Source organism: Geotrypetes seraphini, chromosome 2 (genome assembly GCF_902459505.1).
Source record: "Geotrypetes seraphini chromosome 2, aGeoSer1.1, whole genome shotgun sequence".
Lineage (NCBI taxonomy): Eukaryota > Metazoa > Chordata > Amphibia > Gymnophiona > Dermophiidae > Geotrypetes > Geotrypetes seraphini.
In genome coordinates this window covers 40,237,007-40,251,675 of record NC_047085.1, presented here as the reverse complement: position 1 = coordinate 40,251,675, position 14,669 = coordinate 40,237,007, and the positions used below count along the sequence as shown (strand labels likewise).

The following is a 14,669-nucleotide window of genomic DNA, read 5'->3' as shown; positions in this document are numbered from 1 at the left end:
TGTGCCGAAGTTAAAAGCATACACAGCTGCCGCTGCTGGTCTGGAGGTGCGGAGACAAGGCAGGAGGCAAACGCGGTGGAAGGCAGGAGTCCCGGCGAAGGCAGGAGTCCCGGCACAGCGACTGCAACAGGAAGTTGCAAGTCAGCTGACGCCGGCCTTTCGTTGCGGCGGGGACCGAATCCTTCGCGGACCGGCAAGATTTTGTTTGCGGACCGGCGGTTGAAGAACTGTGCTCTACACTGTGTGCGCTGTGACGAGAAACTTGTGCGCTGCAAGGTAATATTTTGTGCGTCAGCGCACCCCAGCGCAGCTTAGCGGGAACACTGCCTGGGACCTAGCGCAATTGCCCTGTTCGTACTACCTCCAACGTTGGACCCAAGTGTGAGAAATGAGCACTCCCAGATGGGATATGTCCTCATACCTCATAGCGTGGCCCTAGCTGGGCATAGTCTCTCAATTTGTCTTTGTCCAGGCGAGTGGGAACTTCGATGATGTTATGGGTCTGCAACTTGATGATTTTGGCAAGAGAAGTAAACATGCTTTCTGGAATGATCTGAAGCACCTTCAGAATAAAAACAAACAAGTGCCACATTGAGAGAGTGAAGATCAAAGCCTTTTCTACAAGCAAAAGGAGAAATTAAGTTCTTACCTGCTAATTTACTTTCTTTTAGCTTCTCCAGACCAGTAGAGGTTAATCTTACAAGTGGGTATATATCTCATCATGACCAGCAGGTACAGACTGAAACAAAACTGTGGAATAGTACATAAGAGATATCTTCCCCTATTCCTATCAGTCTGCCGACTAGCCAAGCAAAACTAAGAACTGGAAACAGAAATAAACAATACTCTGAACAGGAGTAATAACTAACATACCCAAATGCTGTTGGAAAATGCAGAGGAGAGATACCAGAACGAAAATGTCCCAACAGCTTTCCAGATAAGCCAGCCCAGCCACAGCCACTGTTCTTCAATTCTCCCCAGCCCTAGAAAAATACTAGAACCTGCAGCAAAAAACAAAACCTGCCCACGTAACAGCCACATCAACACAACAATAGACAGGGTGGGGACCTCTACCAGTCTGGAGAAGCTAAAAGAAAGTAAATTAGCAGGTAAGAACCTAATTTATCCTTCTTTAGCACTCTCCAGACCGGTAGAGGTTAATCTTACAAGTGGGACGTACCAAAGCGGTCCCCATCATGGGTGGGACCCCCGAAGGGCCGACACCAGAATACGCTCACTGAACACCATGTCCCAACGCGCCTGAACGTCTACCCGGTAGTGTCTGACAAATGAATGCAAGGAAGACCAAACTGCAGCCTTACAAATGTACACTGGAGGCACAAGCAAAGACTCAGCCCAAGAAGCTGCCTGACCCCTAGTGGAATGAGCTTTGAAAAATTCTGAAACAGGCTTCTTCTTCAGAAGATAAGCGGAAGCAATAGTCTCCTTGATCCAGCACGCAATAGTAGCCTTAGAAGCACCATCCTCCTAACAAGGACCCGCTAGAAGGACAAAGAGATGACCTGATTTCCTGATCTCCTGGATCCTCTGCACATAAGAGCGAAGAACCTGACCGACAACAAACTTGCGCAACTGCTTCTGCTCAGAAGATCCTTCCTAACTATCCAAACACTGGGAGGACCACAGCCTGACTGACATGAAAAGGAGAAACTACCTTTGAAAGAAAGGAAGGAACAGGCCTCAAGATAACCCGCTCCCTAGAAAACTCCAAGAAGGGAGACCTACAAAAGAAAGCCTGCAGATCAGAAACCCATCTAGCTGAAGTAACGGCCACCAAGAAGACCGCTTTAAGAGTAAGATCCTTCAAAGAGCAGTCGCCCAACAGTTCAGAATGAGGACGCACTAGCACTGACAGAACCAGATTCAGATCCCAAGATGGAACAGAGGGTCGTACGGGAGGTTTGAGCAATTTGGCCGTCTGCAAGAAGTGAATCACATCAGGAATGGCAGTCAAACGCTGACCTTTCAACAACCCACGAAAGGCTGACAAGGCCACAAGCTGAACCCGGAGAGAAGACCAAGCCAGTCCCCTATCCAGGCCATCCTGCAAGAACTCTAAGATGTTAGGCAGGGAAGCACGAAAAGAGACTACTCCACGTGCATCACACCACTCCTCAAATAGACGCCAAACCCTCACATAAGCCCAAGAGGTGGAAAGCCTCTGGGACCCCAAGAGAGTTGAGATCACTTTATCTGAATACCCCTTCTTACCTAGGCGACCCCTTTCAAGAGCCAAGCCGTAAGACAAAAGGGACCCGGATCGAACATTGGAATGGGACCCTGAGTTAGAAGGTCGTCCAAGAGAGGCAGAGGAAGAGGATCCGCTATCAAGATGCCGCACCAGATCCGCGTACCACGGACGCTGAGGCCAATCCAGAGCCTCCAGAGCCACCAGAACCAAGAGACCCAGATGGCGAATGATGCGGAGAAGAACTCTGCCCACTAATGGCTATGGAGAGAACACATACAACAGCCCCTCCGTTGGCCATGGTTTCAAGTTTATTCATGGCTTGATATACTGACCATCACATGTATCTGGGCGGTTTACAATACTACCAGAGCATCCAGGCCCTCGGCCAGCCATATGTAACCTAGCTAAAACCAAAGTGCCGGTTAGTACAAAAATACAGTAAAGTTAAAGGGAAGCAACCCTTCAGACCAGCACTACCTCAGGATTTTTTCAGAACAGGCTCTCAAAGCAATATGCCTTGCTTGATTTAGGGGGCAAGACTTACTGCTGAGGCTCCACTAAAAAATGTGGGGGGGTGGAAGAAATGGGGGAAGGGACCCAGCATGAGACCCACCGGGTTTGACACCCCCGAGGTCAGACGGACCCACAAACAGGGCCCACCCAAGCTCAATCCGGCCAAAAACAGGGACTAGAAACTCCTAAACAAATTCCAACGCCCTACCAAAGGTGATGGGTACAGCTTACTCAACATGCTAGAGACTGAAAGAAAACTGATAGGAATAGGGGAAGGTCTCTCTTAAGTACTATTCCACAGTTTTGTTTCAGACTCCACCTGCTGGTCATGATGAGATATATATCCATTTGTAAGATTTAACCTCTACCGGTCTGGAGAGTGCTAAAGAATAGACAACCATAAACCAACTTGTACTCTACACTCGAGCCTAGAATACCTATTAGAAATACCCTCCTTCAGAGACATCAAATACAAAAGCGTCAGGAAAAGAATGTTCTTCCTGCTGGTTGGGTCATTGTTTGCTTCTCTAAGGCTTCCCTCTCATGTGAGCAGTGATCAAGATCAATTCACTGGTACTGAAGCTCTGATGCTCAAAGAGTATGAGAAAGCTTTCAAATGAACATGACATGCTTCTAATGAGTAAGACTTAGCATCTCTGCACAGCTGAAGTTGTTCCTTACCTTTCTTACATAAGAAACCAGCTCTCCAGAGTAGTATTGGGAGACACTGAGGAGATCAGGGCTGTTTGCCTGGTTAATGCGAAGCAGTGGTAGATCAAGGGCAGATGCAAGCTACAACAAAGAATTAAAATGTTCAAAACTGTGTAAAGCTTCTGAGATGTTCCCTAATTTTATATTACAAAATGAATCCAGCTCACATGAAATGAATGTAAGGTAGTAATTCCTGGATATGGCCAGTCTCTTAACTTGTAAATCGCATTGAACTCCTATAGGGGTATATTAGCAATTCATAAATATTTATGTAATGTAATGATTGAGCTCTATTTTTAGATTATCAAATATATACAAACTCTGTGCAAATGAAAGAACATAAAAGAACTAGCATGCAATTTTAGCTTAATTTCCATAGGGAGGCTTATGCAGTGGATGTATTACATTACATTACATTAGTGATTTCTATTCCGCCATTACCTTGCGGTTCAAGTATGTCCCATTCATTCACCTAACGTGTCTGACAGTAGAGATAACAAATTTTATAGCAACTATTCTGAAATAGATTTAATTCTAGATGATTGATTTCAAATTGAAACTAGGTTGCAGTTATGCAGATATTCTGTATCAGGGTCGAATGGAGTCATGAAGAAGTTGTTGTCTTGAAGTGGTGTGTGTTAATTCTATCAAGAAGTGAATGATGTGTTTTAGAGTCACAGAACTCTATACAACAGGAAATCCATATAGAAATAGTATGCTTGGAGGTTAAAGATCTGGGTTGGCTGGATTGTAAAAGTTAAAAAACTGATTGGTATAAGAGGATTGCGGTTTTCCTGAGATAGAAAAGTCAGTTTCCTCTGGAGTCCAGGGTATAGAGGCATGCAGAGGATGTACAAAGGATAGTAGAATGATGGTTTGGTTGAGGTGGAATCCTGAACAATCTCAAATTTCAGGTGAGTATAAAAAGTCAGACACGGTTGGAAAAGAAATGAATGTAAGGATAGGAGGTTAGTAGTGACTGGAGTTCGATTTCTCTTCTTTCTGATGTGATGGCTTTGAGAAAAGCTATCATCCTTATGAGGTACGCGAGAGAAATGGTATCCAGTGTATCCAAGTGTGTAGTTTTGAGTTGGTCAAAAAATGTTGAGATCCCAAAGCATTGGCAGGTCACCAGGAGGTACAACTAGTTTGGTTTTCCATCCCCTGGGTCATGATAGACAGATATCACAGATTAGGGAGGCATAATGAAAGTGCCTTGAGGCCTGCAATTGACAAATGGAGGAAGACGTTCAGAATGTGTGGTATCGGACAAGTGAGAGGGTCCATTGAGAATGATAGGATCTATCAAATTGGGGGGGGGTTGGGGTTTGCCTTGTAGCAAGGAGAATAGATCTCACTGACTGAGAGATTGGAAAGGTGAGTAAGATGCTCCTTTCAATGTTCATTCAGTTAGGAAGAAGTTGGGTAGGTTAATGTGAAAGATCTGATGATTGTGCAGCATGAGAAAGGAAGAGTGAGTTCCAAAAGGAAACAGTGGAGCAGCTAGAAGATCAAGAAAAGGAAACTAGATTTTTCTAGGTCATCAAGGTGTGATCAGGATGAGACATGTGGAGACTCTCATAACTTTCAGAAGAACCGTGGAGATAAGCAGAGAATGATAGAAAGGCATCTGGTCTATCCAATGGATATAGCCTGTCCAAAGGATGGGGAAAGCTTCCTGTGCAGGTATCTTGATGCACTGGTCGGAGTGAACAAAAGCTGCAGCACCTTGTGTTATCTGTGCGACAAAGAGGGCTATCACTCAGGTGCATCATCTCCTAAAGAGCAGCTGATATACTGAGATATCAAGGAATCATTTGTGAGAATTGAACTTATAGCTGAGAGAGTCCGCTGTCACATTTAAGCAGCCTGGAATATACACTGATTTTAGGTCCGCTTGTAGGAATTGAAGATAGTGCCTGAGGCGGCAGGCTGGTCTGCAGAGGTGCAGGGATCTTGAACCTTCCAGATAGTTGATGATCATTAACATATAGAAGCTTAAAGTTACCTCTGTCACAGAATCAGGAGTTCCTGCACATATGACACATTGTTGCTAGGTTCTCAGGAGATCGTGGACAACCATATAGGTTTCTGAAATGAATTAAGAGATCTTCTGGCTCAGATCGGTGGGTGATGACAACTGTGAAAGCATGAGTGAGGGCTTAGCAGAACTTCCATAGCTAAACACAAATATAAAAGTCAAACCTCTGGATGGCTTCCAAGACATAGAAGACTGTGCAGTGCTCTAGGTGATGGATACATAAGAGAAGTTGGTTTTTATTGTTTTCATTTCAGGCCCCATTGGGTTTGGAGATGGCCCCAAAGGGTTACCCAATCTATGGTTGAGGAATGTGTTATGAATGTATGATGAGACGGTATAGGCTAGAATGGGTGACCTTCCTGATGGGAAGAAAAAAGTATCCACTTTAGCAAAGATGTGTTGATGGAGTCTGGAAGCGGAATCAGTCTTGAGAGGCCGGGATCACTGGGTTGAATGTATTATGAGTTACCACTGTAAAAGTGATGTCATGCTTGCAGAACGAAATAGAGAGTTGCTGCATGTGGTCCAGTGGGCGTAAATGTGCCGCGCAGGTAGCTGAGAGGATTTTGTCACTTGGAAGCAAAGTCTTGCAACTGCTATTTCAGTGGAGATGGCAAGTTTTATGAATATGAGTTAATGCACTTAAAGACTTTCAAAGATGATGAAGAAACCAAGGGAATGTGGGTTTTGGATGGTGAGACATAAGCAATCTATGGAATTAGCCACAAGGATCTAATCATCGAGGTATGGAATTGGTGTTAAAGCCCACTCCTGCCCATCCTGATTTACTTCTGTTGTATTTATCTAATAGCTGTGTCTGGGTCTTTAGATATATGAGAAACTGTATTGAAGAAAAAGCATGAGCATCCTATCTATGTCCTGTGAATGTTCTAATGTGCATTATTAGGTGCTTTATACATATTATGCTGTTACAGAGACATAGCCAGACAGCCAATTTTGGGTGAGCATAAGCTCAAAGTGGGTGTCATTAAAGAAGACAGTATCTGCAAAAATGGTGTTTGTGCAATTCTGTGTTGCATAATATATATCACACTTTCAAGTTAAAGGAGAATGGAATAGTCATAGTGAAGGATTTGGAGGCAATTTGCCAGTATCCTAAGAACCAGCATAGTTCCTTTTCAGATGTTCTTGACAATGGAGTCCAGGAGACTTGGTTGTGTCCCTGGAGGAACCTCGTTGATTTTAATAAATGAAATATGAGCTTTAGCAGTGAGGATTCAATAAATGCCTTGATCAGTTGGAATTATTGCTTAAATGGAATTTCTACCTGCCCACAAGGGTCCAAATGACTGCCTGTCACCCTTGTGGCCAATGGCAACACTTTATTTGTCAGCAAAGTTATATGTTCAACAGCTGGGTGGATTTTCTATGCTTGTAAATACTATTCCATTCTATATCAGTTATTTGTTGCTTTACCTTTAAGAATGTAGCTCTGAGTTTCGTTACCATAGATGGGCTGGCTCTGATGCTTTCTTGCATAATAATTGTTAAGCTAGAAAAGAGAAAAATTAGGGCTAAAATCAATTACTTTGATATGCCTGTGTTCATAACATGTCACAGTGCTGTGCAAGTCCTTTAAAGCTGTGTGATGCTGGAACTTGAGTATATATGCACCTGAGTATATATGCACAGTATACAGTATAGGGAGAGCAAAGTCAATGTTTTGCATATTGGAAACAAGCCTTTTCAAACATGCCCACTATACACGAGCCCCTCAGAGCAAAAGCGGGCCATGTCCATGTGTCGTTAAGTCTTGTGAAGCTTAGATACTACAAGTATGTAGAGTGCCGATAGATTAAAGCTGAATCACACAATGCTTTTCTTTTTACCGATGTACAAACTGATTTTATGTATACCTCAACTTAAGTGGCCAATATCTCCCACTAAAACAAACTGTATTTAGTTGGCCCACTTTTTTGTGCTCAGGGGCTCATGGGTAAAATTGTGTGTAGTAATGTAATTTGCAGGGAGGCATTCTTAGGGACAGGGCTTTGAATCTTAAATAGCGAGTACTTGACTTGCCACCAGATTCAAGGCTACCAATCCCAGGGTAGTGGGGAAGGAGAAAATTGATAGTGATCAGAAGGTGGCAGACATTGGAATTAATGGCTCGTATGTTGGGAAGCCAAGACATTTGTTCATTCTTTTCTTGCAAGCGGTCAGAAAGCACAGTGAGGAACTGTTTAAGAGATATGTGTGGAATTTGGATGCATGTAGGTCCCTGATGAAGATTTTGAAATGGGGTCCCTTGTTGGTTGAATAGTGCTGCATTCCCACTTATTGTTCAGGAAAATCAGTCAGGCTTTCGATCAGGTTTTAATACAGAAACTGTTATTGCCTCATTACTAGATTTTCTGCATACTTTATTCAGTCATGGCTAAAGCGCATTGGTTCTGCAATTAGATTTGAGTAGTGCTTTTGATCTTGTCGATCATGTGATTTTGATTGATTGTCTAGATTCAATCGGAATTTCTGGCAATGTCTTAAAATGGTTTCGTGGATCCCTGGGAAAAAAATCTTATCGGGTTTACAGTGATGACAAACCTTCTTGCTGCTGGGCAAACCTTTGTGGGGTCCCACAGGGGTCCCCGTTATCTCCTACTTTGTTCAATATTTATCTTGAATTGCTGGGTAATCTATTCCAAAGTTTAAAAGTGAAATTTTACATCTATGCTGATGATATCACCATTGTTGTTCCACTTACTGATCTTACATATGAGATAAAACACCATGTACTGTAGCTTTTATTCTAAACCAGACTGAATTATGGATGATTGATTTCAAATTGAAACTTAACTGAAAAAACAAAATTTTTTCAACGACAAAATTAAAGATACATCGATATTTCTGAATGGTCAGGATTTTCCACTAGTCTTATTCTTTAAAAATTTTGGGAGTGACTTTGGATCGGCATCTTACCTTAGACGAACATACTGATTTGTTAATCAGAAAATGTTTCTCGGTCCTATGGAAACTACGAACCATAAAGAAATATTTTGATGCTATATCGTTCCGCCTGCTAGTTCATTCCTCTATATTAAGTAGTCTTGATTATTGTAATATAATCTACTTGGGAACTTATAAGAAAACTCTTAAAAGACTCCAAGTGATTCAAAACTCAGCAGTTAGGTTGATCTTTGGTTTGAAAAAATGGGAGCATATTATACAAGATTACATTGGTTGCCGATGGAGGCAAGAGTTTTGTTTAAATTGTTTTAAATCAATATTTGGTATGTCTCCAGGCTACCTGGTTTTCCATTTTTTCCTGGACCATGCTAACAAGTCTACACGCAGAATTCATCTGTTCGCTTACCCAACAGTAAAAGCATGTTGTTTCAAAAGATTTCTGGATAGAACTCTTGCTTTTCAAGCAGGCAAAATGAATGACTGGTTGGGAAATATTATCATGTGCGCTCCATCTTATTATTCTTTTAGAAAAGTTGTAAAAACACAGTTGTTTGATCGATTTGTAACCTAATGTCTTATTGTTTTAATTTCATCTGTATATTATGTCCTTCTGATGATTTGTATACTTCACTGAATGTCCAGTACCTCTTACTGTAAACCGCCTTGAACTGTTACGGCTTAAGCGGTATATAAGAATAAAGTTATTATTATTACTACTGTGTTTAGGACAAACAACACACCAGAGTTTGATGTAAACCCGGTCTAGGGACACACTCCTATTAATATCCCCCCCAAAATAGTTTAATATGAAGTCATGGTTAGAATTTGAAATGGTTCAGCCAGATCAAAATTTTCTCCTGTTGAATGATGCAACTGATTCAGATGACCTTTAAAAGATTTCTGAGCAGTCAGGTCAGTAAACCCTCCCCACTCTGGGAACCAGAAAGACTTATTTGCTGAAGTCCAGATAAAAAAGAAGCTCCCAGCAGCACTAAAGCACCTTCTCTGCATTAACCCAGCACATGGATCTAAAGTGGTGGATCGAAAGACAATTCTTGGTTCAGTTTCTCCATGATGAATTTAGCAAAAGCAAATGGCACTTTGCAATGGTTTTAAGAAGGGTTTGGATAATTTCCTGAAGGAAAAGTCCATAGTCTGTTATTGAGAAAGACATGGAAGAAGCCACTGTTTGCCCTGGATCGGCCACCTTGGGTTTTGGCCAGGTACTGGATTGGCCACCGTGAGAATGAGCTACTTGGCTTAATGGACTGTTTGTCTGACCCAGTAAGGCTATTCATATGTACTTGTATAAGCTTTAAATATAATTCATGTAAATTGGTTGCTAGTCAAGTTAAGGAAGGGAATGTGGTTAATCAGAACATTGAACATAAATACTTCCCGGTACCTCATTCCTCCTTCTCCTCTCTGATGGTTTACAGAGTCCAGATTTATTTATTTTAAAAAATTATAGTCCACCTACAACATAAATGGATCACAAAAAACTAGACACAATAAAAGCAGATGTCTCATAATGCACTGTGGATAAGGTTGACAACTTGATCCAGATTTGCCTAACAGGGTTGATTCAGTCCTGGATTTATCCCATTGCATGCAGGGATTGTAGTTGATTTCCCCATGCCATTCCATAAGAAAAAGAAGACTACAAGTCCCTGCATGCAATGGGGTATATCCAAGACAGTATCAACCCTGTTAGATGAATCTGGATCCAAATGGCAGTTTTAACTGTGGGGTCAGGAGTTGGGACTGTGTGTGGGTTCCTGAAATCCCTTAAAATTGTCAAACATTCTGTTGCAGGTGCTCTATCAATTAAAATTGTTACTAAGTTGATAATGCAACAAAAATAAATGATCTAACCTGTCAATTAATTGCCAGGCATAGGAAAGGTCCCCAATTATTTGCATAGTGATCAAGACCTCCTCCTTAATGTTAATAGTTCGGATCATCTGATGCAGGAACTTCCGTGTGTCAGCAAGAAACTGACATACCTGAAGATTGGATTCCAACTGGTGAAACTCTTGAACCTATATGGAAACAGATACTTTTAATAATTTATTGATGAGAAAGAACACTGAGGTTTCCCTGTCTATCAGCGTGAAAATGCCCTTTTCTCCATGATGAAATAGATAGAGATAGAGAGATAGATAGAGATAGAGACCACATTTTAATTTAATGTAAATGGCCCAGCATGTAATACAATAAGATGAAAATAACAAATTAGAATCTTTACGGTTCCTGTTGCATCAGTATTCAAGATATGAGAATACATTTGTTGCAACAGAACTCAATTTTTGGAGGGTCCCAAGATTTACATGTGGGGGACAATGACAATAGTAGGCCTAATCCCTTCCCACAGCATGTCATACTCATTTACTCTCTCAATACCTCCTACTTAAGACTACTGCAACCTGTTCCTTGCATGATCCATCTTTCCCTGTTGCTAATTATACAACATACAGTTACTCAATTCACCTGTCAGTGTAATTTTGATCATGTAACCCGTTCTCCTCAAATCATTTTGACTTCCCCCTCTGTGTTGGTGCTACAGTTCAAAATTATTGTTTGCCTACAAATGCATTCACTTTGCAACTCCTCATTACTTACCCTCTCTTTTCTCTCTAAATGCTGTTCCTCACGATCAGGAAAGACACTCTTATTTATACCCTTATCCTCTATTGCTAACTCCTGTCTGAGACAGACTTCCTGAGTCCATGCACCATGCTCCCTTCTCTGGCCATCTTTCAGCCATCTATAACATTATCTTAAAATGTCATTTGTCAAGTATGTTTGCCTTGACTAGATAGGAAACTCTATGGAACAGGCGCTATCTCTAGTATATGTCTATACAATGCTGCATATGGCTGGTAACACTTTAGAAATGGTAAGCAGTAGGAGTATATATTTTCCAAAATGTAGTTATGATTTTTTTTAAAAAATCTTTATTAAGTTTTCAAAGCTAACAAAAGTGCAAAACAATATACATACATATATTAATAATCATAATAAGCACGTATAATCAATCAATAATAATACAGAAAAAATAAAAAACCCTCTCCCATCCAACATATTCATCAGGGAATAAAACCAGACAAAAGAAATACCCCCTATTCTCCCTCCTTTGGATGCGTGTGTACTAAAACTACGGAAAATAAAAAAAAAGAAAACTATAACAAAACCACAAAAGACGTCAATGGACCCCAAAGTAATTTGAATAACTTATTATACCCCAGCATGTCAGCATTCATCTTCTCATACTTGTAACATAAGCAAAAGTTCGCCCACCAAAAAGTAAAACTAAGGCGATCCCAGTTTTTCCAATTTCGAGTAATGGTTATCCCGGTCATAATAAGAAAAGTCGACATTTATATCGATCCAATGGGGTCTAAGATGCAATATCATCCTACATATAACTACCTAAATTTGGACATGTTATCAAGAAATACAGCTTTCAAAATGGTTTAGTGAAACACTCACAGCATTCTACAAATAGTTAATACTGCAGGAAACTTTCAGCATGGCACCTGGTGCCGGTAGCAGATGACATCAGCCGTCTCGAAGCTTGTCAGATTTCTAAATTTGTTTGTCAAAATAGACACCCTTCATAACAGCTGAGCTGAAAAATCATAGCGTTCTTCACAGATAACACTGGAGCAAGTTTTCAGCATGGCTCCGCACATCTGATCTTACTGATAAGAATTCCTTCATTACAGTGGATCCTCATATTCAGCAGAATCAAATCCAATATGCACTGCACTGTAAGCTCGCTATACAAGTCTCGGAAAACTCAGAAATTGAAATCAAATACAATAATACTCCAAGGCACCATTTCAAATATGTAACGCACACAAAAAAAAGAAAAACTGGGAAATATCATTTAGATAAGGACCATTAGAACATTGGCTCTCCAATTTGATTTATATACTCCTGGAGCTTGTCAGGATCCTCAAAGTTAGTTGTTTTGTTAGCATAGGTAACCCTCATGACAACCGGATAGAGTAAACCATATTTGGCACCTAGCTGTTTAAGCTGTGGCCGCAGTGCAAGAAATTTCTTCCTCAAATTGGCAGTTGCCCTCGCAAAATCTGTCACAAACATTATTCTGGAGTCCTGATATCTTAAATTTCTATTTTTTTTGCTAGCCTGAAAACCTCCATCATTTGCTGGAATCTTAACATTCTAAATATTAACGGCCGTGGCTCTGTTTGACGGTTAGATCTTGTTGGAATCCTATGGGCCCGTTCAAACTCCAGAGAATACTTCATACTAAGAGGCAATTTCTTTGGTAAAAATCCTTCCAAAAAGGCAATCGGGTCACCCCCTTCAATCCCTTCAGGCAAACCTAAAATTCTCACATTGTTTCTTCTCGCCCTGTTACTACAATCTTCCAAATCCCTAGTCAGGGCTTGAATTGTTTTGCGATCCGATGTACACTGAAGCATTTCCACTTCAGTAACTTCCACTCTCTTCTCCAGCTGATCCACCCTGAGATTAGCCAGTTGCATCTGTTTTGTGAGATTAATGACCTCTTCTTTTACCTCCTTCAACTTTTCTGAGTTATCTAGTAATAACTCTCTTATACTACGGAGTTCAGCCAGCAATTCAATATTCTTCGAGGGATCCTTAGGCAGAGGAATCTTTGAAGGGGTGGGCGGGGCGGGTTTCGATCTCTTTGCTTGCCTGTAGTTGTCACAAAAGCATAATCAATCCTTGTTTGTCTGCCTGTAGCCATTCTTAAACAGATCCACTTGTTTCAGGGAGAAAACGTTTGCTGAGTAACTGATAATTAATACTAATGATGCCTGTTAGTGAGGAGCTCTACATTCACCCATCCATTTCGATGCACTGCCAAGCCACGCCCCCCCATGTAGTTATAATTGAACTCAGCATATTCAAGACTCACAGTGCAGAACTTACTCAAGTAACTTTGATGTCTTCTCAAAGTCAAAAATATGGGAACTTTCACACACACCTATTACTACTACTAATTATTTCTATAGCACTACTAGACATACGCAGTGCTGTACATCAAAACACAACCTCGTAATACCATTTTAAGATGTTTTGTTAAATGTTGCATTTTTATTATGTATGTGAATTTGTAAGCCTCCCAGATTTTTAAATGAGTAGGATAACAGAAATGTTTAAATGAATAAACCATGTGCTGAATAAATTATGCCCATATTTATCTCATCACACAAAAGACAAATTGGATCCTAACTGCTTACAGAACACATGCTGTTTTCCATTAAAGGGTAAATTTTCTAAACAGTCCAGCAATATAGCTATTGAGCAGGGATCCTGGTTTTCAGGATTTCCACAATGAAAAGGTATATCGATTTGCATTCACTGCTTCCACATGCAAATCAACCTCCTACATATTTGTTGAGAACTGGGAAGGAGGTGGAGATCAAAGATGATTGACAGCATTCTACAAATAACTTGTAGGTTCAGATGCATAACCTTAGCATTCAGACTACTCAACACATTGCACAAGAAATTATTTGCCTCCCTCACTGTTACAGCTTACTGAAAAATTGCCCTTTGTGCTCTGGAATGGCAAAATGTGAAATGCCAATCTGTCTGCATCAGGGCTAAAAACATATAGGCTAATGACAAGTGAGCTTAACAATCATATCTCATACATTGTTAAAGCCATACACTGAAACTCTCCCAGGTGTTAATGCTGCCCCTTTATTTCTCTTACCTCTTCTAGGGCTTGTATGAGCTGTACTGTTTTCCTGCCTGCTGCCGTGGAGTCATCATAATTTAGAGACAATATCTGCTTGGAGATCTCTCTGAACCAAGCCTGCAGGTTTTCTAGACAAGAAAACCAAGGACAGATTTGTTCAACAGACCAACATAATTCATAGATTTAAGGCGGGTTAAAACACAGGGCCCATTTTCTTTTTCTTCTCCTCATTATGGACCTCTCCCTCAGATTATGGTGGTCTAAGGAAGAGCCTCTTACATAAACGTTTTATTTTTCTTGAATTTTGTACCTTTAGGGCCTGTTTTACAAAGCTGCATGGCAACAGCCCCAAAACCCTTTAAATCTCTAAGGGCTTCGGAGCTTAGGGGCGCAGCAGCCACTAGCGTGGCTTTGTAAAACAGGCCCTTAGAGTTTTGTATGTTTTGATATTTTTTGACTCTGGTTTTCTGTATAGATGTAAATTGCTTGTTGTATAATTACAAATTATATATTAAAAAAAACAACACAGGGCCCAATAATATTTTGAGATCCTTTTA

At 40.8% G+C, this 14,669-nt stretch overlaps 1 protein-coding gene across 9 annotated transcripts in view; it reads right to left on the bottom strand.

The window, feature by feature from the left end:
- Positions 1–14,669, bottom strand: part of WASHC5 (WASH complex subunit 5) — a 169,393-nt gene that overhangs the window by 86,735 nt on the left and 67,989 nt on the right. For all 9 annotated transcript variants that reach the window (XM_033932989.1, XM_033932997.1, XM_033932998.1 and 6 more), the window contains 5 exons: positions 14,128–14,240; positions 10,281–10,447; positions 6,915–6,990; positions 3,407–3,517; positions 422–562 (listed from right to left, as the gene is read on the bottom strand). In XM_033932989.1, the coding sequence (XP_033788880.1) occupies positions 422–562; positions 3,407–3,517; positions 6,915–6,990; positions 10,281–10,447; positions 14,128–14,240 (608 nt within the window). The remainder of the gene's footprint in view (positions 1–421; positions 563–3,406; positions 3,518–6,914; positions 6,991–10,280; positions 10,448–14,127; positions 14,241–14,669) is intronic.